Source organism: Podarcis melisellensis (genome assembly GCF_964234715.1).
Source record: "Podarcis melisellensis genome assembly, chromosome: 13".
Classification (NCBI taxonomy): Eukaryota; Metazoa; Chordata; class Lepidosauria; order Squamata; family Lacertidae; genus Podarcis; species Podarcis melisellensis.
Window position 1 is genome coordinate 39,458,008 of NC_138545.1, and position 25,651 is coordinate 39,483,658.

General features: G+C 47.1%; 1 protein-coding gene across 2 annotated transcripts in view; it reads right to left on the reverse strand.

Annotated features, from left to right (window-relative positions):
* Window positions 1-5,961: 5,961 nt before the first annotated feature.
* The window catches only part of ACLY (ATP citrate lyase), a 60,492-nt gene continuing 40,802 nt past the window's right edge, over window positions 5,962-25,651 (reverse strand). For both annotated transcript variants that reach the window (XM_081883858.1, XM_081883857.1), the window contains 11 exons: window positions 23,168-23,249; window positions 21,574-21,684; window positions 19,518-19,645; window positions 19,271-19,364; window positions 18,106-18,260; window positions 16,154-16,304; window positions 14,954-15,097; window positions 14,689-14,802; window positions 12,467-12,549; window positions 8,446-8,522; window positions 5,962-6,822 (listed from right to left, as the gene is read on the reverse strand). In XM_081883858.1, the coding sequence (XP_081739984.1) occupies window positions 6,728-6,822; window positions 8,446-8,522; window positions 12,467-12,549; window positions 14,689-14,802; window positions 14,954-15,097; window positions 16,154-16,304; window positions 18,106-18,260; window positions 19,271-19,364; window positions 19,518-19,645; window positions 21,574-21,684; window positions 23,168-23,249 (1,234 nt within the window). In that variant the 3' untranslated portion in view covers window positions 5,962-6,727. The remainder of the gene's footprint in view (window positions 6,823-8,445; window positions 8,523-12,466; window positions 12,550-14,688; window positions 14,803-14,953; window positions 15,098-16,153; window positions 16,305-18,105; window positions 18,261-19,270; window positions 19,365-19,517; window positions 19,646-21,573; window positions 21,685-23,167; window positions 23,250-25,651) is intronic.

Genomic DNA, 25,651 nt, shown 5'->3' on the forward strand with positions numbered 1-25,651 from the left:
CAGGGCAGAGCGGCGGAAGAAACCAGGAGCCTTCGCGCGTCGTTTCCCAAACATAGACTTACGAACGGGTGTAGACAGATACGCCCATCGCGTGACGGCGGGGTTCGTCTGTGTACTGCCCTGTCGCCGTCTCTTCCCACGCGGTGGAAAGCTGCTCATAGGAAAGGGCAGAGGGTGGGTAACTAGTGGTCCTCCAGGTGTTACTGGCTTCCAGCTTCCACCGTGGCAAATGGTTGTAATCAGTGCCCCCCCCCAGGAAAAAAGGTCCCGGTACTCTGATCCCTTGCATTGCAGCGGGTTGGATGACCTTTGGGGTTCCCATGATCATTGCAACTCCGATTTGTTTGTTTTTTTGGTTTTTTAAACTATCAATTCTTTATTGATTAAAAGATTTGCACGTCTATGCAAACATGTACTATCTCTTAACAGGTTAAAAAAAAGGAAGTTCTATAAAATAGAAAATTATAAAGAAAAAAAAGAAATAAAGAAGTAATAAAGATAAGAAACAAAGAAATCAAATTTAAAAAGAGAGAGAGAGAAAGCTATTTACATAGTAGAAGTACTCATCCACACGGTCCTTCCCATCCTTCTCATTATACTGTTCGATGTTCTTTTTTACACAGGTTTACATTGTATAATATTTCTTTCTGCTTTGTATACATTCCTTTGATCTTTTTCTTTACAAGTATCACTCATTTTCTGCTAATATGGAGTTATTTGTACAATAAAGTTTTACATAATTCTTAAATATTATCCATTCTCTAAAGGTAAATGTAAAGGGACCCCTGACCATTAGGTCCAGTCATGACCGACTCTGCGGTTGCGGCGCTCATCTCGCTTTATTGGCCAAGGGAGCCAGCATACAGCTTCCGGGTCATGTGGCCAGCATGACTAAGCCGCTTCTGGCGAACCAGAGCAGCGCACGGAAACGCCATTTACCTTCCCGCCGGAGCGGTACGTGCTTTCAAACTGCTAGGTTGGCAGAAGCAGGGACCGAGCAACGGGAGCTCACCCCATCACGGGGATTCGAACCGCTGACCTTCTGATTGGCAAATCTTAGGCTCTGTGGTTTAACCCACAGCGCCACCCGTGTCCCTATCCATTCTCTAGTTGTTGTTTTTTGTCTCGATATTCCTCTAAATGATCCCATCAGTTGTGCTAATTGTAGATATTCTAACATGAGTATCTGCCCATCTGTAATCTATGGGAGGCAACACCGATTTGAACACAAGAACATAAGCGTTGTCCTGCTGGATCAGGCCAGTGGCTCCTCTAGTCTAGCATCCTGATCTCACAGTGGCTAACCAGTTGCCCCTATGGGGAAAAACCCTCAAGCAAACCTGAGCACAAGAGCATTGCAACTCTCCCTTCCTGAGGTTTCCAGCAACTGGTTTTTTGGAAGCACTGATGCCTCCAGTTGTGGAGACAGAGCATAGCCCTCATGACTAGTAGCCATTGGTAGCCCTCTTCCTCCTTGAATTTGTCTACCCTTTTAAAGCCATCCAGGTTGGTGGCAATTGCTACTTCTTGTGGGAATGACTGCTACAGTTTGACTAGGAACTGCTTGAAAAGCATTTTCTTTTATATGTCCTGAACCCAATGATCATTACTAGATGCTGTTGTAAATAAAAATTGCCCTTTTCCCTTATGGGGTATCCAAGAGCCCATATAGAGTTCTTACGTAGGTTCCCTATTGGTAGGAGAGAATAACAGAGGCCAACCAGAGAATATTGAGAAGCAAAGCAGCTAGTAAGCCTGATCTTTATTGATCTGTTGCAACAGGGTACTCCCCTCACCCACAGGAGAGAAGAGGAACCCCGAAAAAGGCGTGCAAGGCCTTATAAAGACTTTTGAAATTGCCACCCTGTAGATCAAGACCACCCCCAGAAACATCATACATACATCACAGAAGGGGTGTAACCTAAGACCACCCTCAGATACATCACACCTACATCACAGAAAAGGCGGTCTAAACAGAAATTTGAATGTTGTTTTTCTCCTGTCCTTGTGTATCTCCTGTCTGGCAGGTTACCTGATTGAATTGCCTGGGTAGCCAGTCTTTTGTAATGATAAATACTTAGTTCCTGGGCCATGTCACAGGCTCACACCCTATTCATATCTTAAATGTGTCCTTAAGACAGGATTTGTGAGGCAAGAGACAATGGGGAGGTTTCCCACTTTGACCTTGCAGAGAAAACATTTGGTCAGTTTAGGAATCAAAATGGTTCCAGGTCGGTCTTCCTGTGCTGATCTATGTATGTGCTTGGTTGGTACACTTATGAACATTACCATATATCTAAGACTTCGAAATTCCTATCACAATGCCCACTAGGCCCAGTGTTAGGAAAGTGGGAGATAAAAAATTTCTCTATGGATTTTCTCCATGCAACACATAAAGGGGGGGCTGTTGTTTTTTAGTTTCCAAATTGTTATGTACTAAGCTTGGATCCTAGAACAATAGGCAAGCAGGGTCCTAGAATACAACAACTTATTGGCTTACAGGAAAAGACAAATCATGCTCCAGGAGGGAAGCAGAACCAGCCAATCAGATGGGACTCATTGTGTAAAATAATGTATATAAAAGCCTAAGGTTTGGGGGACAATTCCATCACTGTTTTACAAGCTGCAATGAAGAGCATGAAAATCAGTACAGGACTCTGAGTATACTTAACAAATATTAAAACATTGCTGTTGCACAGCAAATGCAAAAGCAAAAGTAGCCAACCATAGTCCAGGGGTCTTCATCACAGTTCGTTTATGTTTAGTAAAACACTTTTGCCATGGACATATTTCGGTTGGGGGGGGGGGAAATAGAGGGAGGGGGGAAGAGGGGCAATGTCCATAAAAAAGTAAACAAAAGATCTAGTACCCACATGATACTGACACAAACCCCTACACTAGCACCAGGCATTAGTAGGAAAGAACTGTTGTGTCCTCTTTGAGCTTTATTGGTGAAAGACAACAACACAGATCAACATTACAAATCAGAGATCTGCCCCCTGTCCACAACTGGTTCACCTCTCATTATCTCCCCCACTGCTTTTTAGTGCTGGTTTATCAGCGGGTGGCACTGTGGGTAAAACCTCAGTGCCTAGGACTTGCCGATCGAAAGGTCAGCGGTTCGAATCCCTGTGGCGGGTGCGCTCCCGTTGCTCGGTTCCAGCGCCTGCCAACCTAGCAGTTCGGAAGCACCCCCGGGTGCAAGTAGATAAATAGGGACCACTTACTGGCGGGAAGGTAAATGGCGTTTCCGTGTGCTGCGCTGGCTCACCAGATGCAGCTTTGTCACGCTGGCCACGTGACCCAGAAGTGTCTCCGGACAGCGCTGGCCCCCGGCCTCTTAAGTGAGATGGGTGCACAACCCTAGAGTCGGACACTACTGGCCCGTATGGGCAGGGGTACCTTTAACTTTACCTTTATCAGAGAACAAGTTGATGTACAGGGGATCAGAAAAGCAGCTTAGGTGCAAGCAGGCGTTGAGTTTCTGTGAGCCAGCACCTCATTCCAGTCTTAATAGGAATAATTACAGTGGTACCTCGGGTTAAGTACTTAATTCATTCTGGAGGTCTGTTCTTAACCTGAAACTGTTCTTAACCTGAAGCACCACTTTAGCTAATGGGGCCTCCTGCTGCCACCGCGCCGCCGGAGCACAATTTCTGTTCTCATCCTGAAGCAAAGTTCTTAACCTGAAGCGCTATTTCTGGGTTAGCAGAGTCTGTAACCTGAAGCGTATGTAACCTGAGGTACCACTGTACTGAACAAGGCAGTTATAGGGACTCCACAGCTCACCAAATGAACTCTCCTATTATTTAATTAAAATAGGTCCTGCCTGTGCTTTTTCATAGAACTATAGGCTTGTAGAGTTGGAAGGGACCATGAGGGGCATCTAGCCCAACCCCTTGCATTGCAGGAATATTTTGCCCAACGTGGGGCTCGAACCCGCAACTCGAGATCTAAGAGTCCCATGCTCTACCCACTGCGCTATCCAGGGACGCGGACTTATAAAAAATATTGGGGGGGCCCGGGAAAGCTCATGAATGATAAATAAGCTCATGAATATGCAAATAAAGTGGCGCCGCCTCCTCGTGAGCGAATAGGGGAGAGCGTGCTGCGCCTATTAATCAGCTCCAAAGGAAATTGGGTGGAGCTTTTGCTCGGGAGGGAGGGCAGGAGGCATGCAGCCCGCCCCTCCCTGTGCATTTTGGGCTGGGGGAGGGGCGGCGATGGCGCTCTGCTGGAGGGGCGCCGGAGATTATTGGGGGGGCGGAGCCCCCCAAACGAATTTTTGAGGGGGCTCGGGCCCCCTCAAGCCCCATGGAGTCGGCGCCTATGGCGCTATCCCAACGTCCATCATGACGTTGGGTGGGACACAATAAAACAATTTAAAAGCATATCAACGATGTACCAAACATGTCCACCGTTTGGTGGACCTGTGAACAAATCAAGCGCTTCTGGAACACAGTGTATGACGAGTTTTAAAAAATGTTTAAGAATAACTTTATGAAAAATACAATGCGTTTCTACTGTTGGACCGCATGTGACTCGGATATTCTGGAGCACGGACTGGACACAGGGAGGCAAACGCCAATTCAGGTTTCAAGTAGCTTTATTTGATTTGCATATGCATAGCAAATGGTGCGGTGCAATATGTTCGCAATCTGCATACCCCAATCAGGCTGTGCCCACTTTTTATAGCTGATACAAATAAACAGAGAGTGAAACTCTACATTCTTATCCAATCAGGCTCTAACATTCCATGTTTCTCCTTTTGAAGACTTCTTTGTTTGTCTGCCTGCTATGGCCTTGCTCACCTTGTAACAGTAGCATGATAATTGCATGCTGGAATTTCTATTTCTGAGGCCCTTCACTACTAGGGATAATGGACACAGGCATAGCAAGAGAAGATCAGAAAAATATTCCTCTATGCCACAGAAGCGGCAAATATCCTAATTGCTAAAAACTGGAAAAAAGAAATTGTGCCAACAAAAATGGAATGGCAAGATAAACTGTTAAGAGTATATTGAACTGGCTAGATTAACAGAGGCAATTAGAGATCACACTAGACAAGAGTTTCAAAAGGCATCGGGAAATGCAGAAAATACTTCACAAAACAGTGCCCTAAAATACATACCTGGACTTGTTTTGATTAATGTCTGCAGGAGACTTTGTGGATATTTAAGTTGCAATTAGAAAAATCTTAATTATTATTCATAAAGGACAGAGTTTATAAGAAGTAAATAAGGAGGCCAGGTACAGGATAAAGGAAGTCTTTTATTTGGTTGTTTGTATTGTTGTATGTTATGTTCACGTTTAATGTCTATTGGTTGTGTTATGTTGTAAATAAAATTCCAATAAAAATTTAAAATTAAAAAAATTTAAAAAGCATATCAACGACAACATCACAGGGGACACATTGTTTCATGCCATATTCACAGGGAAAAGCAAAGCATCACAAGGCAACAGGTAGAAGTAGTTATTAGTAGGAAGGGACATGGCAGCTTATATGATAAGCATCCATTGATTATAAAGGAAGAAGGGATGAGGTGGGTGGTAAATTGCTGTCTTCTGTGAACAATTCCTCCCCTCCAAGCATGAAGTATTGGCTAGGGGTTTCTCAATCACACACACACACACACACACACACACACACACTGAACAGAGGATATTTAACTGAAGAAAGTGGAGGGTGGAAAATGGATGTAGAAGTAGGAACAGGGAAATATGCGACTGTGCCTGATAAAAAGTAAACAAAGCATGTTTGGGGCTGGGCTGGGGTAGCACAGTAAAAAAGATCTATTGCTGATAATTAAAATAACTGTATATGCTTGAATGTGAGCCAAATTTTACCACTTTGGGGAAGGCATATAGCTTTGTCGCGTAAAAATATTTTCTTCATAAGTAGCTCAAATTTGGGTTTAAGGGGCTCTGCGCCTCCCCTTTACAAAATCAAACCAAGACAACTTATTATTGTACTATTTATTTGAGACAGGTTATATGATACAGAGACAGAGCACTGAATACTGTTGTGAATATAAGTTAAGGGCCAAGAGATGTTGTATCTTGTAAGTTGACTGACAGGTCAGTCTTTGCAAGAATCGTAGATCTAGGTTTTATTTTATGATAAGTAAAAACATTAGCTGCATAAATACAGAAACTGGAATACTCGCAGATTTCACAGTTTTGAACAACAGCTTATATCACCAGTTTACATTTTAAAATGACTACACCCGACTTGGAATGGCTTATTAAATCAGCAGTAGTCCCCCCCGACTAGAAATACAATCAGACTGTGCAGATGAACACACAGAAGACAAAAAAGGACAAATGTACCACAAAATTATACAGCTTGTGAGGACAACGTTCTTCAAGGGTTTGGTAATTCAGGAGTCATGACTCCCTGGTTCTTCAAGTCTAATGAGGTCATGGATCAAAATAAAAACATTAAAACTTGGTCAGAAAACACTTCAGAAAAGCAGAGGGGAATAAAATAAAAACACAGAACAGTGCAACTGCTTATATATATTAAATACAGCAGGAAATAGCGAAGGGTTTTGGTTTATCTTTCTTTTTTAATAGAATCCACTTCTAGGGCTATAAAAATCTGCCTTGTATAGAATTTCAGCCCAGCCAGTCCTCGTTTTCCTATACATCGGCAGCCGGGGCATATAGTACAATCGTGCCCATACTGGCCTTCCATAAAGGCAACTCATTTCGCCCCCTGTTGTTGTCACATGGTCATATGTTCCGGCAAAACATAGGAGATGTCGTCCCAAGGGTGACGGTACAAACCCTGCTTCAATCTCTTCTGGTCCAGGTAATGCCCTGAAATTAACACAGAGGGTTCTTACGGTGTACAATCTTTCAGATTCAATTGAAACAATGTTTTCTTAAAATAAAATTTAAAAATAACTAAAACAGGAGAAATTAAAATTCTTCCCACTCCACGTCACAGTCCCGGTAACTGCTGAGCAAGAGGTGAAGACCCAAAACACAACTCTACCACTCTTAACCACCACATCTGTTGGACAGGTCTGCAACAGCTTCCTGCCACCCCTTTTGTGCAAAGGTGTTTTTTGTCTCAAGGGAACTGTGGGGACGACACAGGTTTTTGCCAGCCCTATGTAGGAGAGGGGCCTAGAAGCAGGTGGAAGGCTGTCGCTGCTCTGCAGCTTGGGATGGGCAACTTGGATGGAAGAGGAGACAGGTATAGAACAATCTGCCTATCCCTTTGCGGATGGCTCAAGGTTTGCAATGTACAGCCTAGCAAGAATGTGGTTTTGCAGCTCTGCAGCGCAAATGAGCTCAGGTGGCATAAAAGCAGCTGGCTGCGGCAGATCCTTATCTCCATACCTCCTGTTAGAATTCCTGCTCCGTGATTGCAGTCATAGGATTGTTGTCTTTCACATGACAGTGTGTGTTTTGACTCCACAGAGTGGGAAGTGACGGAGACAGGATGTTTGTGTTACTGTGTTCCGTGAAATGGGACTATTGTCCTTTGTTCTTTTTCTCTTTGCTGTCTGATGCTAGAGAGAGAGGGAGCCATGTTGCAGTGCTCCATGTATGTTTATATGTAAATAAAGTAGACTAGCCAAAATGCTGAGTTACTGAGGTCTGTCACGCGCATGGTGCACAAACTCTCTGTGTGCCGGTGTCAGTTGGCTTCGGTTGCTGTGATGTTCGGGCTGAAGAAAGCTTATGAAGCTCCCGAACAATCGACCAGGAGGGAGGGAACATCCCCATTGGGCATGTGTGTCTGCCAGGGTCCTACTCAAGGGTAGGCTGAACTCCTGACAGTCCGAGGGTTGACAGGTGGGTCAAGCCAAGTCTGACACAGTGGTGTCAAGACGACCCGTTTCTGGTCCGTACAGTTAGGAATCAAACTACTGAGGGCAAAAAACGTTGTGTGTGCTGCTACCCAAGCACTGATAATCGGCAGTTTCTCAGCACTGAGGAAGCCCTATAAGCAATACTTCCCTAGCCCTGACAATGAGGGCTGCCAAAGCCTCTTTTGTCCAAACCTTGCCTTTCCCCAGACGTCATATACAGTGGTACCTCGGGTTAAGAACGTAATTCATTCTGGAGGTCCGTTCTTAAGCTGAAACTGTTCTTAACCTGAGGTACCACTTTAGCTAATGGGGCCTCCTGCTGCCGCCGCAGCGCGATTTCTGTTCTCATCCTGAAGCAAAGTTCTTAACCTGGGGTACTATTTCTGGGTTAGCAGAGTCGTATGTAACCCGAAGCATCTGTAACCCGAGGTACCACTGTACAACTAGTCAGGCAATAGGTAAGGGTGTGTGTGGCTTGGCCAAACTATCCTCATGGGCCATAGGGAGGCTTGGTGGGCCTGAGTTCGCACGCAGGCCTGAGGTTCTCCACCCTGGTATAAACGTGTGTCCAGCCCAGCCCCACTGCCTTATGGAAGAAAACTTGTGCTTTAGGACTTACCTATAAACCCCATACTTCTACCAAGCACAAAAATGCCATTGAGGGCACCAATGTCAATATATTCGTCAGCTTCTTCCCTGAAACACAAACCAAGCAATTCTTGCTTAAAACATTAATCCTATTGCATTGCATATTTTCAGAGGCTGGCTAACATATAAAAGCCACATAGAACCACCCCTGCTCCCATGTGACACATACCGCAGGATCCTGGTTCTAAAAAAAATCAAGATGGAGGCAAGAGCAGTTGCCAGAGATGAGACGCTCTTTTTCCTGACATTTAAACGAGCTTTCCCATCACAACCCAGTCAAGGTAACATGAGTGACCGTACTTCTATGTTGAAATTGTTTGGTTGTGCAAACCTACTATCCCTTAGGCCCCGCTGCAACTCAGCTGTTGGCAATGGATTATTAATGCAGACACTCGCCCGAAGCACGGGGCACCCTCCGGAGGGCTCCGCGTGCTTTGGGCAACAGGCTGCCGCCCCAAGCCTTGCGCGCCTGGCGGGAGCTCCTGCCAGGCGTGCAAGGCTTGCAGACACTCGCCCGAAGCACGGGGCACCCTCCGGAGGGCTCCCTGTGCTTCGGGCAACAGGCTGCCGCCCCAAGCCTTGCGCGCCTGGCGGGAGCTCCTGCCAGGCGTGCAAGGCTTGCAGACACTCGCCCGAAGCACGGGGAGCCCTCCGGAGGGTTCCCTGTGCTTCGGGCAACAGGCTGCCGCCCCAAGCCTTGTGCGCCTGGCAGGAGCTCCTGCCGGGTGCGCAGGGTTGCAGACACTCGCCCGAAGCACGGGGCACCCTCCGGAGGCCTCCGTGTGCTTCGGGCAACAGATGCCACCCCAAGCCTTGCGCGCCTGGCAGGAGCTCCTGCCGGGTGCGCAGGGTTGCAGACACTCGCCCGAAGCACGGGGCACCCTCCGGAGGGCTCCGCGTGCTTCGGGCAACAGGCTGCTGCCCCAAGCCTCGCGCGCATGGCGGGAGCTCCTGCCGGGCGCAAGGCTTGCAAACACTCGCCCGAAGCACGGGGAGCCCTCCGGAGGGCTCCCTGTGCTTCGGGCAACAGGCTGCCGCCCCAAGCCTTGCGCGCCTGGCAGGAGCTCCTGCCAGGCGTGCAAGGCTTGCAGACACTCGTCCGAAGCACGGGGCACCCTCCGGAGGGCTCCGTGTGCTTCGGGCAACAGATGCCACCTCAAGCCTCGCGCGCCTGGCGGGAGCTCCTGCCGGGCGCGCAAGGCTTGCAGACACTCGCCCGAAGCACGGGGCACCCTCCGGAGTGCTCCGCGTGTTTCGGGCAACAGGCTGCCGCCCCAAGCCTTGCGCGCCTGGCAGGAGCTCCTGCCGGGTGCGCAGGGTTGCAGACACTCGCCCGAAGCACGGGGCACCCTCCGGAGGGCTCCGCGTGCTTCGGGCAACAGGCTGCTGCCCCAAGCCTCGCGCGCCTGGCGGGAGCTCCTGCCGGGCGCAAGGCTTGCAAACACTCGCCCGAAGCACGGGGAGCCCTCCGGAGGGCTCCCTGTGCTTCGGGCAACAGGCTGCCGCCCCAAGCCTTGCGCGCCTGGTGGGAGCTCCTGCCAGGCGTGCAAGGCTTGCAGACACTCGCCCGAAGCACGGGGAGCCCTCCGGAGGGCTCCCTGTGCTTCGGGCAACAGGCTGCCGCCCCAAGCCTTGCGCGCCTGGCAGGAGCTCCTGCCGGGTGCGCAGGGTTGCAGACACTCGCCCGAAGCACGGGGCACCCTCCGGAGGCCTCCGTGTGCTTCGGGCAACAGATGCCACCCCAAGCCTCGTGCGCCTGGCGGGAGCTCCTGCCGGGCGCGCAAGGCTTGCAGACACTCGCCGAAGCACGGGGCACCCTCCGGAGGGCTCCCTGTGCTTCGGGCAACAGGCTGCCGCCCCAAGCCTCGCGCGCCTGGCGGGAGCTCCTGCCGGGCGTGCAAGGCTTGCAGACACTCGCCCGAAGCACGGGGCACCCTCCGGAGGGCTCCCTGTGCTTCGGGGAACAGGCTGCCGCCCCAAGCCTTGCGCGCCTGGCGGGAGCTCCTGCCGGGCGCGCAAGGCTTGCAGACACTCGCCCGAAGCACGGGGAGCCCTCCGGAGGGCTCCCTGTGCTTCGGGCAACAGGCTGCCGCCCCAAGCCTTGCGCGCTGGGCGGGAGCTCCTGCCGGGCGCGCAAGGCTTGCGGACAGCTTCCTGAAGCCTGGAGAGCGAGAGGGGTCGGTGCGCACCGATGCCTCTTGCTCTCCAGGCTTCAGAGAAAGCCTGCATTCGCCCCATAGGACGCACACACATTTCCCCATTATTTTTGGAGGGGAAAAAGTGCGTCCTATGGGGCGAAAAATACGGTACTTTCTTTGTGTTTATTTGATGCCTATTAAAGAGAGTTACTTTATATATAGTCAATATAGGCACAGAGTTAATTTTTTAAACATTTTCTAATGGTGGTGTGCCTCGAGATTTTTTTCATGAAACAAGTGTGCCTTTGCCCAAAAAAGGTTGGGAAACACTGCTCTAGAAGTTGCTGAACTACAATTCCCACCATCCCAGACCATTAACCATGCGGGCTGGGGCTGAGGAGACTTGGGAGTCCAACATCATCTGGAAGGCACGAGGTCAGGGAAGGATGCTCTAGCCGTTGGCATTGTTTCCATCTTACTTTGTACTTGGGACAGTGCAAACAGTTCTTACAAATGCAAAGGCCATTTCATACCTCACATGGCAGCAGTGTATCTTCCCTTCAACACACACACTCCTGTTTGTGTGGCCTTAAAAGAGGATTGGACAAACTCAAGCCCACTAACAATTATCACTATGCTCTGCCTCCATGGTTGCAGCCAGCAGTGGTTCTGAATAAGGTAAAAGGTAAAGGACCCCTTTTGCAAGTTCTTGTTTTGCAGTTTTGGGATGCGGGTGGTGCTGTGGGTTAAAACCACAGAACCTAGGACTTGCCGATCAGAAGGTCGGCGGTTTGAATCCCCGCAACAGGGTGAGCTCCCGTTGCTTGGTCCCTGCTCCTGCCAACCCAGCAGTTCGAAAGCACGTCAATGTGCAAGTAGATAAATAGGTACCGCTCCTGCGGAAAGGTAAACAGCGTTTCCGTGCGCTGCTCTGGTTCGCCAGAAGCGGCTTAGTCATGCTGGCCATATGACCCGGAAGCTGTACGCCGGCTCCCTTGGCCAATAAAGTGAGATGAGCACCGCAACCCCAGAGTCGGCCACAACTGGACCTACTGGTCAGGACCCCTGGATGGTTAAGTGCAGTCAAAGGTGACTATGGCGTTGCGGCACTCATCTCATTTTCAGGCTGAGGGAGACGGCGTTTGTCCACAGACAGCTTTCCGGGTCATGTGGCCAGCAGGACTAAACCGCTTCTGGTGCAACAGGACACCGTGACGGAAGCCAGAGCACACAGAAACGCCTTCTACCTTCCTGTTGCAGTGGTACCTATTTATCTACTCACACTGGTGTACTTTTGAACTGCTAGGTTGGCAGGAGCTGGGACAGAGCAACGCAAGCTCACTCTGTCGCGGGGTTTTGAACCGCCAACCTTTTGATCAGCAGGCCCAAGAAGCTCAGTGGTTTAGACCGCAGTACCACCCACGTCCTGTATACCAGAGGCTAGAAACTGCAGGAGGTGAGAGCGCTCCTGTGCTTGGGTCCTTGTTTGTGGGTTTTTCCACAGGAATCTGTTGGGAAACTGTGAGAACGGATGCTAAACTACATGGGCCACTGGCCTGATTCAGCTCTTCTTTTGCACTGTCTCCACATACCCCTTTTGCATCTGAGGTGGCAACTGGGGCATCAAAAGATGCTATTTAAGCCTGCCTGTGGCTAATAAAATAATTAATCAGATTGACTGAAGTCTCGCACATGCTCCGACTCTAAACTACAGCTTCTACCTATTGGGTTTACTTCAACTCACTTGCACCCAAGATGCTTGGGGGCAGTTGTCTCATTGGATCAGGGCGATTCACCATAACCAAACTTCTGAACCACAATACAGACGCAGCTGGAGAATAATAGACTGCTCACCGTGTGAAGGAGCCACAGTTCCTGAGCACATCAACAAAGGCCACACCAATGAACCCATCGACATTGAGGATGAGGTTGGGTTTCTGGGGTGGAAGAAAAGGGTAGGGGGAGGGATGGAAAAGTTAAGCTTCTTGATTCAAGAGATTGTAGCAACATGCAGGGACTTGAATTCAGCTGGAAGTATTTCAGTGATAAATTGTGAGGCGTTTATCAACTGATCTCTCTGGCTGAGGACATACAAATCTTAAGAGTGGAACCACTGAAATTAAAAAACCTAAGTTTAGTCACATGGGGAGGAGTGAGGGAACACAGACTTTAAAGGGATCCCTGGCACTGCCACAGAGCTCCTATTCCCGAGATTCTCCACAGCAAGAGGTACCACAGCTTTCAGGTTCTAAGCAGTACAGAAAACATTGCCTACAGAACATGAAAACAAGGGCTGGGCCATGGGAAGAACCTGAGATTCTCAGGTCCGGTCCCTTGCACCTACAGTTGAATACTGCAATGCGCTCTACGTGGGGCCACTTTTGAAGGTGACCTGGAAACTACAACTAATCCAGAAGGCGGCATCTAGACTGGTGACTCGAAGTGGCCGCCGAGACCACATAACACCGGTCCTGAAAGACCTGCATTGGCTCCCAGTATGTTTCCGGGTACAATTCAAAGTGTTGGTGCTGACCTTTCAAGCCCTAAACGGCCTCGGCCAAGTATACCTGACAGAGCGTCTCCACCCCCATTGTTCAGCCTGGACACTGAGGTCCAGCGCTGAGGGCCCTCTGGCGGTTCCCTCACTGCGAGAAGTGAGGTTGCAGGAAACCAGGCAGAGGGCCTTCTTGGTAGTGGTGCCCACCCTGTGAAATGCCCTCCCATCTGATGTCAAGGAAATAAACATCTATCTGACTTTTAGAAGACATCTGAAGGCAGCCCTGTTTAGCGAAGTTCTTAATGTTTGATGTTTTATTCTGTCTTCTGTTGGGAGCCGCCCAGAGTGGCTCAGGAAACCCAGGCAGATGGGCGGGATATTATTATTATTATTATTATTATTATTATTATTATTATTCCGAAGGGAGCAGTACTTTGCCTGAGATCCTGGAGAGTCAACTGCAGGCCAGATTTAGACTGTATCATATTCCTAATTTTATTTGCATACTTCGTATATCACTTCTCCAGTAAAATTCCCGTGTGACAACTGACTGCCTTAGCTGGGCCACTGGCAGTTCCTTATATCTAGGTGTTATTCATGTCCAGGCTTCCATTATGTGCCATAGCTTGTTAATAAGCATTTGCCTGGTCGCCTATGGCAAGTAAGAATTGCTCGCAAGGAGTCCTGTTTGGGGACGTTTTTAGTATGTGATGTTGTATTGTGCTTTTACTATTTTTGTTGGGAGCCACCCAACATGGCTGGGGCAACCCAGTCAGATGGGTGCCATACAAAAATAATTATTATTTATTATTATTACAGTGTTGTTGTTGTTGTTATTGGCACAGTTCTTTCCCAACCATCCATCCTAACTAGACGCATCCTTTTTTTCAGGCTCTGTATGTATCACTAGTGATGAGGAGTAAGAATACTGGGGCAGATGGGCTAGTAAAATAAAACAACAGCCCAGTAACTCTTATTTTTTGGACTTACAATATTTATGTACACTTAAAACTAGTATGGTGCAGTAGTTAAGAGAACTGGACTAAGACCTGGGTGCAGTTACAGATAGGTAGCCGTGTTGGTCTGCCATAGTCAAAACAAAAAAATTCCTTCCAGTAGCACCTTAAAGACCAACTAAGTTAGTTCTTGGTATGAGCTTTCGTGTGCATGCACACTTCTTCAGGTATCTGAAGAAGTGTGCATGCACACGAAAGCTCATACCAAGAACTAACTTAGTTGGTCTTTAAGGTGCTACTGGAAGGAATTTTTTTGTTTAAGACCTGGGTGATTCGGGTTCAAATCCCCACTCAGCCATTAAGTTTACAGGGTGATCTTGGGCCAGTCACCACCTCTCAGCCTAACCTACCTCACAGGGTTGTTGTGAGGATAAAATGGAGGTGGAGGGGAAACATTTACACCACCGTGAGCTCCTTGGGAAGAGAGGTGGGATATAAATATAATAATAAATAAACATGTACCTCCCAGAGTGATGGGGTAGGACAAAAAGACCAAGGTTTAAAAAGTTGTCACCAAAAAAAAAAGGAGGGGGAGGAGAAAAAGAAAAAGAGAAGGTTGATACCTTGGAAGTCGTAATTTTTTCCACTTCCAGTGCATAGTCTAGTAGAGGCGTCGCAGGGAAATGTTGCTTCACGTAATCCTTGAGGATCTGAACTCTCATATCTGGGTTATTGATCTACGAATTTGGAAAAGAGAAATGAAAGAAATGGCACACTTTGGAAAAAGTAATCTCAATTAATAACCCCTCCTTTGGAACTCAACTTCGAACAGGCAGTTGTGTGCCCCTTTCCCACTTCACCCTACCAGACTCTGTTCTCAGCACCTACCGATTTGACCCGGTGCCCAATGCCCATGATCAGTTTCCCTTCTTTCTTCATCTTGTTCACGAACTCCATGGGGATGATGCCGCTGTCAAATGCTTTGCTGAACATCTTCGCTGCTGCATCCAGAGCACCGCCAAACCTATCGCCCTGGATAGCAGCAAACAAGAAAGAAACTCACACCAAAACCAAAACTTCTGGGGATGGGTGGGTGTCAAGAGACCAGGCTGAGGAGTACAGCTCTGATGAGGAATGGTGGGAGCCTCCCCTTCCCCCTGACCAGGATCCTGAAGCTGCTCAGGAGCAGCAGAGATTTGGAACAATGGTTTGCAGAGGGGCACAGTTCTGAAGACAAAAGTTGGGGCGAACTGGGGGGTGAACAGCAAACTGAAGAAGAACTGGAAGAGAGAGAGCTAACAGACTCTCTCTCGTCGGAAAGTTTCCTGCCTATCAGTCTAAGGTCACGTAGAGCAGATAAGGTGGGCTACACAAAAAACACAGTGGCTGTGAGATAGGTTGCAAGGTGGAAACCTTAATTAGGAACACCATCATTCTGAGAATGGCTGCTTTGTTCTTTCGCTGTGATCGTTAAAGACTCTTTAAATGGTAAGCATCTCTTTTCGTTTTGTCCTGCTTATCTACGGCCAAAGGTCCCCGAAGCCTGACAGTGGAGAGGGGGGGGGATCCTGAGGTCCAGCGCCGAGGGCCTTCTGGCAGTTCCCTCACTGCGAGAAGCCAAGTTACAGGGAACCAGGCAGAGGGTAGTGGCGCCCTCCCTGTGGAACGCCCTCCCACCAGATATCAAAGAGAACAATAATTACCAGACTTTTAGAAGATATCTGAAGGCAGCCCTGTTTAGGGAAGCTTTTAAAGTTTGATGCATTATTGTATTTTAATATTTTGTTGGAAGCCACCCACAGTGGCTGGGGAAGCCCAGCCAGATGGGCGGGGTATACATAATAAATTATCATCATCAATCATCATCATCATCCTAAAATCAAAATAATACTAAAAAGTGCAAACAGGGGGCAGAAGAGTCATGCAGAGGCCCTAGAATATTTGCTACACAGATTAAAGGACGCCCCATTGCAAGGCCATCTTTACATTGTAATTATGGGAGCTGAAGCTCATCCTGCACAGAAGTTCGGCTACATTCCAACAAAGGCATCATTGGCGACTTTCGCCCGGCTGTTGTTCAATGCTTACGATTGTGAGCAGGCCCGAGGTGAGGCTGGATACGAGGTCCTTCCCAGCCCTTGCACAGACAATAGTGTTATGAGCTCCTGACACCGCTGGGCCGTGATCTGCCGTCACCATCAAGCACATCTCTATGAAGTGGCAGGCGTATTTGGGCAACCTGGGGGGCCAGAGATGCGACGGTTATGTACTTTTGCCTTTAGAAGTTTCATTCTGCAACTGTTTTCAACTGCGTCACAAAAAGCATTCAGCTTGAACGGGGGGATGAGAGAAATCTGCAAGCTTGCCAAGGGGTTGATAAGGTGCATTACTGAGTTACATTGGTTCCTCGGTTCTCAAACGCCTTGGTACTCAAACAACTTGGAACCCAAACACTGCAAACCTGGAAGTAAGTGTTCCGGTTTGCGAACTTTTTTCGAAGCCAAACGTGCTCCGTTTTGAGTGTTACGCTTCTGATTTGAGGGCCACATTTGCGCTGTTTTTGCTATTTATTTTGTGGTTCTGTGGCTCTTTTTTTTGGTTTGTTTATTTGACGGTGTGGAACCCAGTTCAGCTACTGATTGATTGATTGATTGTGTGACTGCAGTACATTGTTTATTGCTTTAATTTTATGGATCAATGGTCTCGTTAGGTAGTAAAATTCATGTTAAATTGTTGTTTTAGGGGTTGTTTTTAAAAGTCTGCAATGGATTACTCCGTTTTGCATTACTTTCTACGATAAAGCACGGCTTGGTTTTGGAACACTTTGGTTTCGTAACGGACCTCTGGGAAGGATTAAGTTTGAGAACCAAGGTACCACTGTATTTGAAGTTCGACAGCTCAATCTCCTTCCCAGGCTGAGAGGAAAATGGCAAGGACGGGATATTTATCAGGACAGTGTGATTTTTGCAGCTGTTTCTGAAGTTACAAAACAATGAAGCTGGGGCAGAGCAATGGAAAACTCATGAAACGACAATGGGACACTCGCTCTGCCCAATGGAGAACATAGAGAACAGCAACAACTGATAGGCACAGTATATTACAAGGACAGGAAAAAACATTACAGACAGGTTAATTGATAAATCATCAAACCATCAATTCTATCACGCGGGGGGCCACCTAAATTGTATAATTTGGTATCTCAATGATAGGTATTATTAATTGTATTATAATTTGGCATCGTTACAATGAGTCTATTATTGGATGGTTGTAATTGAAAACTAATAAAAAATATTATTTTAAAAAAGCAACCAACAGAATAGCAGAGCCCAACTGTCCCATGCCATTTGTCGATTGATTATGTCTCCAAGGCTGGCGGGCGAACAACAACTGTGCTATCCATACAACTTTCAATTATAATTATTTCACATGTTTTTGTGGGTTTCAGTTGTGTTTTATCTACAGTTTTATTATGTGCAATGTTCTTCACTGAAGAGGGTTATAAATACAGTGGTACCTTGGTTTATGAACTTAATCCATTCCGGAAGTCTGTTCTTAAACCAAAACTGTTCTTAAACCAAGGCGCGCTTTCCCTAATGAAGCCTCCTGCTGTCAGTGCCCTTCCACCGTTCGGATTCCATTCTTAGACCAAGGTGGTAAAGTTCTCAAACCAAGACAGCACAGTGGTACCACAGTGGTACTTAATTCCTTCTGGAAGTCCGTTCCTAACCTGAAACTGTTCTTAACCTGAAGCACCACTTTAGCTAATGGGGCCTCCTGCTGCCGCCGCGCCGCCAGAACACGATTTCTGTTCTCATCCTGAAGCAAAGTTCTTAACCCGAGGTACTATTTCTGGGTTGGCGTAGTCTGTAACCTGAAGCATATGTAACCTGAAGCGTATGTGACCCGAGGTACCACTGTATTTCTGGTTTTGTGGAGTTTGTAAACCAAATCGTTCTTAAACTGGACTGTTCTTAAACTGAGGTACCACTGTACACTAATAATAGACAAATAGTAACAAGCAGGACAGTAACTACACCCACCTTCTCTGGAACCACAATAAGCCCAGAACACCCCCAATTCCCATTTCTTCCTTGAAGACTTCAGTGATGGGCATGCCGGCATAGATCAGTTCCTGGCCCCGTTCATCACAGATGCTAGTCATGAAAGAGGCTGGCTTCCGAATCAAACCAAGCTCCTGAAAGTTGAGGGCACAAACAAAGAAGTTGTAAAAACAACAAGAGAGAATCTGATCTAGACCTAGTGGAGGTTGCAGACCTGAGCTTGAGCAATTTCGTGTCAAACTGCTGGTGGGGACGAACAAACACTCTTCCAAACAGAGAATCCCGCTCTGTATATAAACAAGACTAGAACTCTTCTAGAACTCTTTTCTTTGTAAAGGAAATGCTTCTATATATTCAGTTCAGAAAGGTTTGCAGAAGGCGTGTTGTGGACAGGGTGAATAAAAATCAATGATTTTTTTTACAAAAAAAAATCGGATTATTTTTTAAAATTTAAATTGGATTTTTAAAAATTTAAATCGGATTTTTTTTATTTAAATCAGATTTTTAAAATAAAATGCTTTTGGAGTGGAAATCTTTCTAAAGATAGTTTTCTATTTAAGTTCCATTATAGTCCAAAGGCTATTCATCAGGAAATAAGGATATGTTTTAAGTTTTTCATGTGTGCTAAAACTCAGTCTAAGGTTGTTGTTTTTAAAAAAATTGTTTAACCACATCAGTTAACAAACATGGATATATATGCTATAATGTTATTGCTGAGTTAAGTAAATTGTCTAAATTGTTATTAAGGAAATGTTTATTTTTCTCCTTCCAATAAAGTACAGCAGAAAAGCTGTCCAAATATAAACAGTTAACTTATTAAACCTCACAATAATTTCATAATTATCTGTCTGTGTATTTATAATAGTATATACCCTGAAAATTTATTATTCCAAAAATGAAACCTTCATCTGTTGTGAATATTAAGATTATACCAGCAAGAATGAGTCTTTCAGTAAAAAAAAGAAGATTTAAATCAAGACTTATGGACTAGTGATTTAAATCAAATCTACCCTGGTTGTGGATAATGCAATTGTCCTTTTGCTTCCACCAATTTCTTTTAGCATTACACTTTGATTGTGTTATTCCAAGAAGCCATGCATCCTCCAAGCTCTTTCAGTAACCGCTTGGAAAACAGCAGACTTACCCTTGCCCACGAGTAATCCATTGGCACAGTAGGGGGAGGCACTTCCTGGGCTGGTTCAATCACTCCCTTGGAAACCAGATCTTCGTACACTGACCTGAGAGAAGGACATGGAAGAAGCTATGTGTTGGCCTGTTACAGCTTGATGAATGAATGAATGAATGAATCTTTAATTGCGTCAGCCATCAGCCATAACAATGAAACAACAATACAGCTTGATATTTGCTTGTTTGAAAAAAATATTACTTACTGAATCACATCGCCCAGCTCGTCAAAACTATGCGGTACAAAAACGCCCACTTCCTTCAGAGCTTGGTTCTTGGCCACTGCAGTTTCAGATGCCTGATTAGCACAAGCTCCAGCATGGCCAAACTGCACCTGTTATAACAAGGATAGGTGGGTCTTTAGCAGTGCCGGATTTAAGTATAAGCTAAACAAGCTATAGCTTAGGGCCCCACTCTCTTGGGGGCCCCCAAAAAATTTAAAGGGGAAAAAACTAGATGTACATTTCCAAAATATAAGATAAAAAACAAATAAAATAAAACCTACATACAGCAATAGTGTTTTGTGTTGTGTAGACTCCTTTGATGTAAGTAATGGCCCCCACCTGCTAGCCTGCTCCCTAAAGTATCACTGGTTTGCTCCTTTCTATATATAGTGTGCCTACATTCTGCATGGACTGGTTGCATGGCAACATGTGCAAATGGCTTTAGATACCTATTAGGTCCATAAATTATCATATAGCACATATAGGTAAAGGTAAAGGGACCCCTGACCATTAGGTCCAGTCGTGGCCGACTCTGGGGTTGTGGCGCTCATTTCGCTTTATTGGCCGAGGGAGCTGGCGTACGGCTTCCGGGTCATGTGGCCAGCATGACTAAGCTGCTTCTGGCAAACCAGAGCAGCGCATGGAAACGCTGTTTACCTTCCCGCCGGAGCGGTACCTATTTATCTACTTGCACTTTGACGTGCTTTTGAACTGCTAGGTTGGCAGGAGCAGGGACTGAGCGACAGGAGCTCACCCCGTCACGGGGATTCGAACCACCAACCTTCTGATCGGCAAGTCCTAGGCTCTGTGGTTTATTCAACACCAAAAAAAGCTAAAATTTGTTAACAAAGGACAGCTGGACATATAAAGGGCCCCAATACCTTCAGTAGCTTAGGGCCTCCTCACACCTAAATCCAGCCCTAGTCTGATTCATTAAATTTATATCATAGCAAACAAATGCTCCTTAATGCTAGCTACTGGAAACCACAGGAGGTTTTGGGGGCAGGCGGGGGGTGTTGCTTTCATTTTCGAGCCCTGCTTGACGGTTTCCCGCAGCCACTGCAGGAACAGGATGCTGGACTATGGGCTGGATCCAAAAGGGCTTTTCTTCTGTTCGTATTTGGATGTTCCTCGACCTCATTTTCCCACTGAGAATCCAGCGGTCTCCTCTCTCGGTGCCAAAAACTTCATCACAATGTAACTTGCACCTAGGAGTCCTTTTGGGTCGCTGCTGGGCTTGCATTGTGAGGTTTAGAACTTACAGGGTTAACAGCTCAGTGTGTCCTGCATCTGGGGAGGGGCTTTCTCCACATCGGGGGGGGGGGGCTGTTTTCTTGGTCTGTGAGTTACTTTCGTTTTTCTGCCGTGACAAGGATGACACAATGTCTGCATCTTCCAATGGATTGTTTAAGTAAAGGTAAAGGGACCCCTGACCATCAGGTCCTGTCGTGACCGACTCTGGGGTTGTGGCGCTCATCTCACTTTATAGGCCGAGGGAGCCGGCGTACAGCTTCCGGGTCATGTGGCCAGCATGACTAAGCCGATTCTGACAAACCAGAGCAGCGCACGGAAATGCTGTTTACCTTCCTGTCGGAGTCGTACCTATTTATCTACTTTGATGTGCTTTTGAGCTGCTAGGTTGGCAGGAGCAGGGAGCGAGCAACGGGAGCTCACCCCGTCGTGGGGATTCGAACTGCCAACCTTCTGATCGGCAAGTCCTAGACATTGTGGTTTAACCCACAGCGCCACCCGCGTCCCTGATGGATTGTTTATCTTGCTGTAAATAAAGCTGTCTAGTTTAGTGAAACAACAGCATATGGCCTCTCTCTTCTGCAAGCTCATGCACACAAGCAGCACTTTCTGAGCCGCTCTGCTACAGGTCCAGGAATTCTGCTGCCATGGAAACGTACCGGACCCCATATGCATTCCTAGTTTTAGAATCCGTGATTTCGATAGCTGTTTAATATAATCAGAGATCCAGCACTCCCAACTATAATAAATAGCTTTTCTACCCCCATTCCATGTATTCCTCCCTTACCTCTGAAGAGAACATCGTGGCACAGGTCCCAATGCACCAGCAGACAACGGGCTTAGTGATCCGGCCTTCTTTAACACCCCTACAGATCTTGTATTCCTCCGTTCCTCCAATCTAAAAAAAAGAAAAGAAAAGAAAAAAGGAGTCAAGGGCAGCAACTCAACCCATGTGGGCACACGCTCTTTAAAATAGAAAAAAGTATTTCGCCAAATCAGTCCCCACTTTTGCAGGTGAAATTGGACCACAAGGGCTACAGAACTATAAAGAGAGCCACATAAAAAGATTACAACTCCCATCATCCCTAACCAGCAGGACCAATAGTCAGGGATGGTGGGAACTGTAGTCCAAAAACTGCCAAAGACCCAAGTTTGGTAAATCCTGTATCGAAGGATGAAGATGTGCAGATTTTGTTTTAATTTAAATATTTGTATGCTGTTGTTCCATTCAATGCAGTTTAAAGTAAACCCCATAAAATGAAAGGCCAGTGAGGTTGCTTTTTTTAAAGGCTACCTACAACTAACTCTCTCTCTCTCTCTCTCTCTCTCTCTCTCTCTCTCTCGTACCTTGGAAGTTGAACAGTTTAATTCCCAAATGTTTTTGCTCCCAAATGTTGCAATCCCGGAAGTGACCGTTCCAGTTTGCAAACTATTTTTGGAAGCTGAATGTCCGACAGCTTCTGATTGGCTGCAGGACCTTCCCACAGCCAATCGGAAGCCGCGCTGTGGTTTTCGAACGTTTTGGAAGTCGAACGGACTTCCGGAACAGATTCCATTCAAATTCCAAGGTACAACTGTGTGTGTGTGTGTGTGTGTGTGTGTGTGTGTGTACACACACACACACACACACACACAGAGAGAGAGAGAGAGAGAGAGAGAGAGAGAGAGAGTGTGTCTCGTACCTCGGTTTTTGAATGTAATCCATTCCGTAAGACCATTCTGAGTTCCGAAATGTTTGCCATCCTAAAACTCAATACAGAAGCCTCAATATGGAAAACTCAATATGGAAAACTCAGTACAGAAACTGTGTGGCACGTTTGACTTCTGAGACGTGTTCGAAAACTGAAGCATTTACTTCCGAGTTTACGGCATTCAAAAACCAAGGTACCACTGTATTTAAAAGAACTCATAGAAGTCCCATATCTTCAGAGAAAAAGCAGCTGCAAAATAAAATACTTTCCCAAAGCCCGTATGCCAAATGCCAGGCAAAATAAGAGCGCAAGATGTCTAAAGGGAATACAGAGGTGCTATTGGTCAAACCTCCTTCTGGAAGGAGGGGCTTTCGCAACAGTGGGGGCGCAGCTGAGAAGACAGTGCTCAGCAAATGCAAAGGAAGGTCATGTGAGGACTCAAGTCAGCCTCCTCTGCGGCCAAACGTTCATACGTCTGTGGTGTACAGTGGAGCTTTAGGCATACTGACCGCACAAATCATCATCTATTTCTAGATGAAACTCTCAGAGCCACTATCAGTCAATGTAGACAATACAGAGCTAGATGGAGCAACAGGACTTCTAAGGCAGCTCCGTATGTTAAGATGAAGCCACAAAGATACCATTGACAAGTGATGCTGGAGACAGAAAAACAAACTTGAAGGTACTCACTTCTCCCAACACGACTATCATCTTCACCCCAGGCGTGTCTTGGTAGCGTAAAACATGGTCCATGAAAGTGGAGCCAGGGTATCTAGGCACAAGGGAACAACATTTTTCTTGTCAGGCGTTTATGTTAAGAAGATTCTGCTGCTTAAAGAATATTGTACAACACAAACAGCCCAGATTTCAACTCCGGTCTCAAAGGCTCAACAATTTTTATCGACGGCTCTCTGTCCACAACAGAGAGGGATAGAAGAATTTATTCCATTACACAAAACACTGGGCTGCACAACTGGTGTGGGTGGGTGTATTTTAAAACCAGAAGTACAATTCACACAACAAGGGTTTCCTTGAGGTGTAAAAACAGGTCAAAACCATTGCGAATGTTCTGTTTTACTGCCCATATCATGCAAAAATCTGTGGTAAATATTTAAACCCTATGCTGAAAGAAAAGTTAAGATTGCTCTGGCTTCTTCAGGGTTTCCTTTCAACGGAACAGTTGTAGGCATGGCATTAGGGAGAATGTGGAATTAAAACTATGTCGCCGTAAGACTTGAGAGGCACTTTTTAGCCTTATTATGTCTGTACAGTGGTACCTCGGGTTAAGTACCTCGGAGACTCTTTCAGGTGGTCCGCAATTTAACGGAACCACCTTTACCACCGGGGCCTTGTAAAGACCCCAAGATCTCCTGCAATGATTTTGCAAAGTTTTTTGCAGATAAAATCACTCATATTCGGAAGGAGCTAGACACCACCGTGGGAGCAGGGCTGGGGCGGGAGAGTGCTAGAGCCCTGTCTGGTCAAGTTGCATGGAATCAGTTTCAATCCGTTACCCCCGAGGATGTGGACAGGCTGCTTGGACGCGTGAAACCAACCACCTGTCTCCTTGATCCTTGCCCATCCTGGCTAATAAAAGCAAGCCGGGAAGGGCTGGGCGATGGGCTCTGCGGGGTGGTGAATGCTTCCCTCTGTGAGGGAACATTCCCAGATCCGCTGAAAGAGGCGGTGATTAAACCGCTTCTTAAAAAACCATCTTTAGACCCGGCCAGTATGGCCAACTATCGCCCAGTCTCAAATCTTCCATTCTTGGGCAAGGTGATTGAGCGTGTGGTTGCTGAACAACTCCAGGCACGCCTGGAGGATGCGGACCATTTGGATCCCTTCCAATCGGGGTTCAGGCCTCATCATGGGACTGAAACTGCCTTGGTCGCACTGGTTGATGATCTCCGGCGAGCTAGGGACAAAGGTGAGAGTTGTTTCCTAGTTCTGCTGGATCTCTCAGCGGCCTTTGATACAATCGACCATAACATCCTTCTGGACCGTCTAGAGGGGCTGGGAGCTGGGGGCACTGTTATACAGTGGTTTCGCTCCTTCCTCCTGGGCCGTGTTCAGAAAGTGGTGGTGGGGGATGAGTGTTCAGACCCTTGGGCCCTCACTTGTGGGGTACCTCAGGGTTCCGTCCTCTCCCCCATGCTTTTTAACATCTATATGAAGCCGCTGGGAGAGATCATCAGGGGGTTTGGACTGGGTGTCCATCAATATGCAGATGATACCCAGCTCTACCTCTCTTTCAAATCAGAACCAGTGAAGGCGGTGAAGGTCCTGTGTGAGTGCCTGGAGGCGGTTGGAGGATGGCTGGCGGCTAATGGATTGAAGCTGAATCCTGACAAGACAGAAGTACTGTTTTTGGGGGACAGGGGGCGGGCTGGTGTGGAGGACTCCCTGGTCCTGAATAGGGTAACTGTGCCCCTGAAGGACCAGGTGCGTAGCCTGGGAGTCATTTTGGACTCACAGCTGTCCATGGAGGCGCAGGTCAATTCTGTATCCAGGGCAGCTGTCTACCAACTCCACCTGGTACGCAGGCTGAGACCCTACCTGCCCGTGGACTGTCTCGCCAGAGTGGTGCAGGCTCTAGTTATCTCCCGCTTGGACTACTGCAATGCGCTCTACGTGGGGCTACCTTTGAAGGTGACTCGGAAACTACAGCTAATCCAGAATGCGGCAGCTAGACTGGTGACTGGGGGCGGCCGCCGAGACCACATAACACCGGTCTTGAAATACCTACATTGGCTCCCAGTACGTTTCCGAGCACAATTCAAAGTGTTGGTGTTGACCTTTAAAGCCCTAAACGGCCTCGGCCCAGTATACCTGAAGGAGCGTCTCCACCCCCATTGTTCTGCCCGGACGCTGAGGTCCAGTGCCGAGGGCCTTCTGGCGGTTCCCTCATTGCGAGAAGCAAAGCTACAGGGAACCAGGCAGAGGGCCTTTTCGGTAGTGGCGCCCGCCCTGTGGAACGCCCTCCCATCAGATGTCAAAACGATAAACAACTACTTGACATTCAGAAGACATCTTAAGGCAGCCCTGTTCAGGGAAGTTTTTAATGTATGATATTTTAGTGTTTTCTGGTTTCTATGGAAGCCGCCCAGAGTGGCTGGGGAAACCCAGCCAGATGGGCGGGGTACAAATAATAAATTATTATTATTATTATTATTA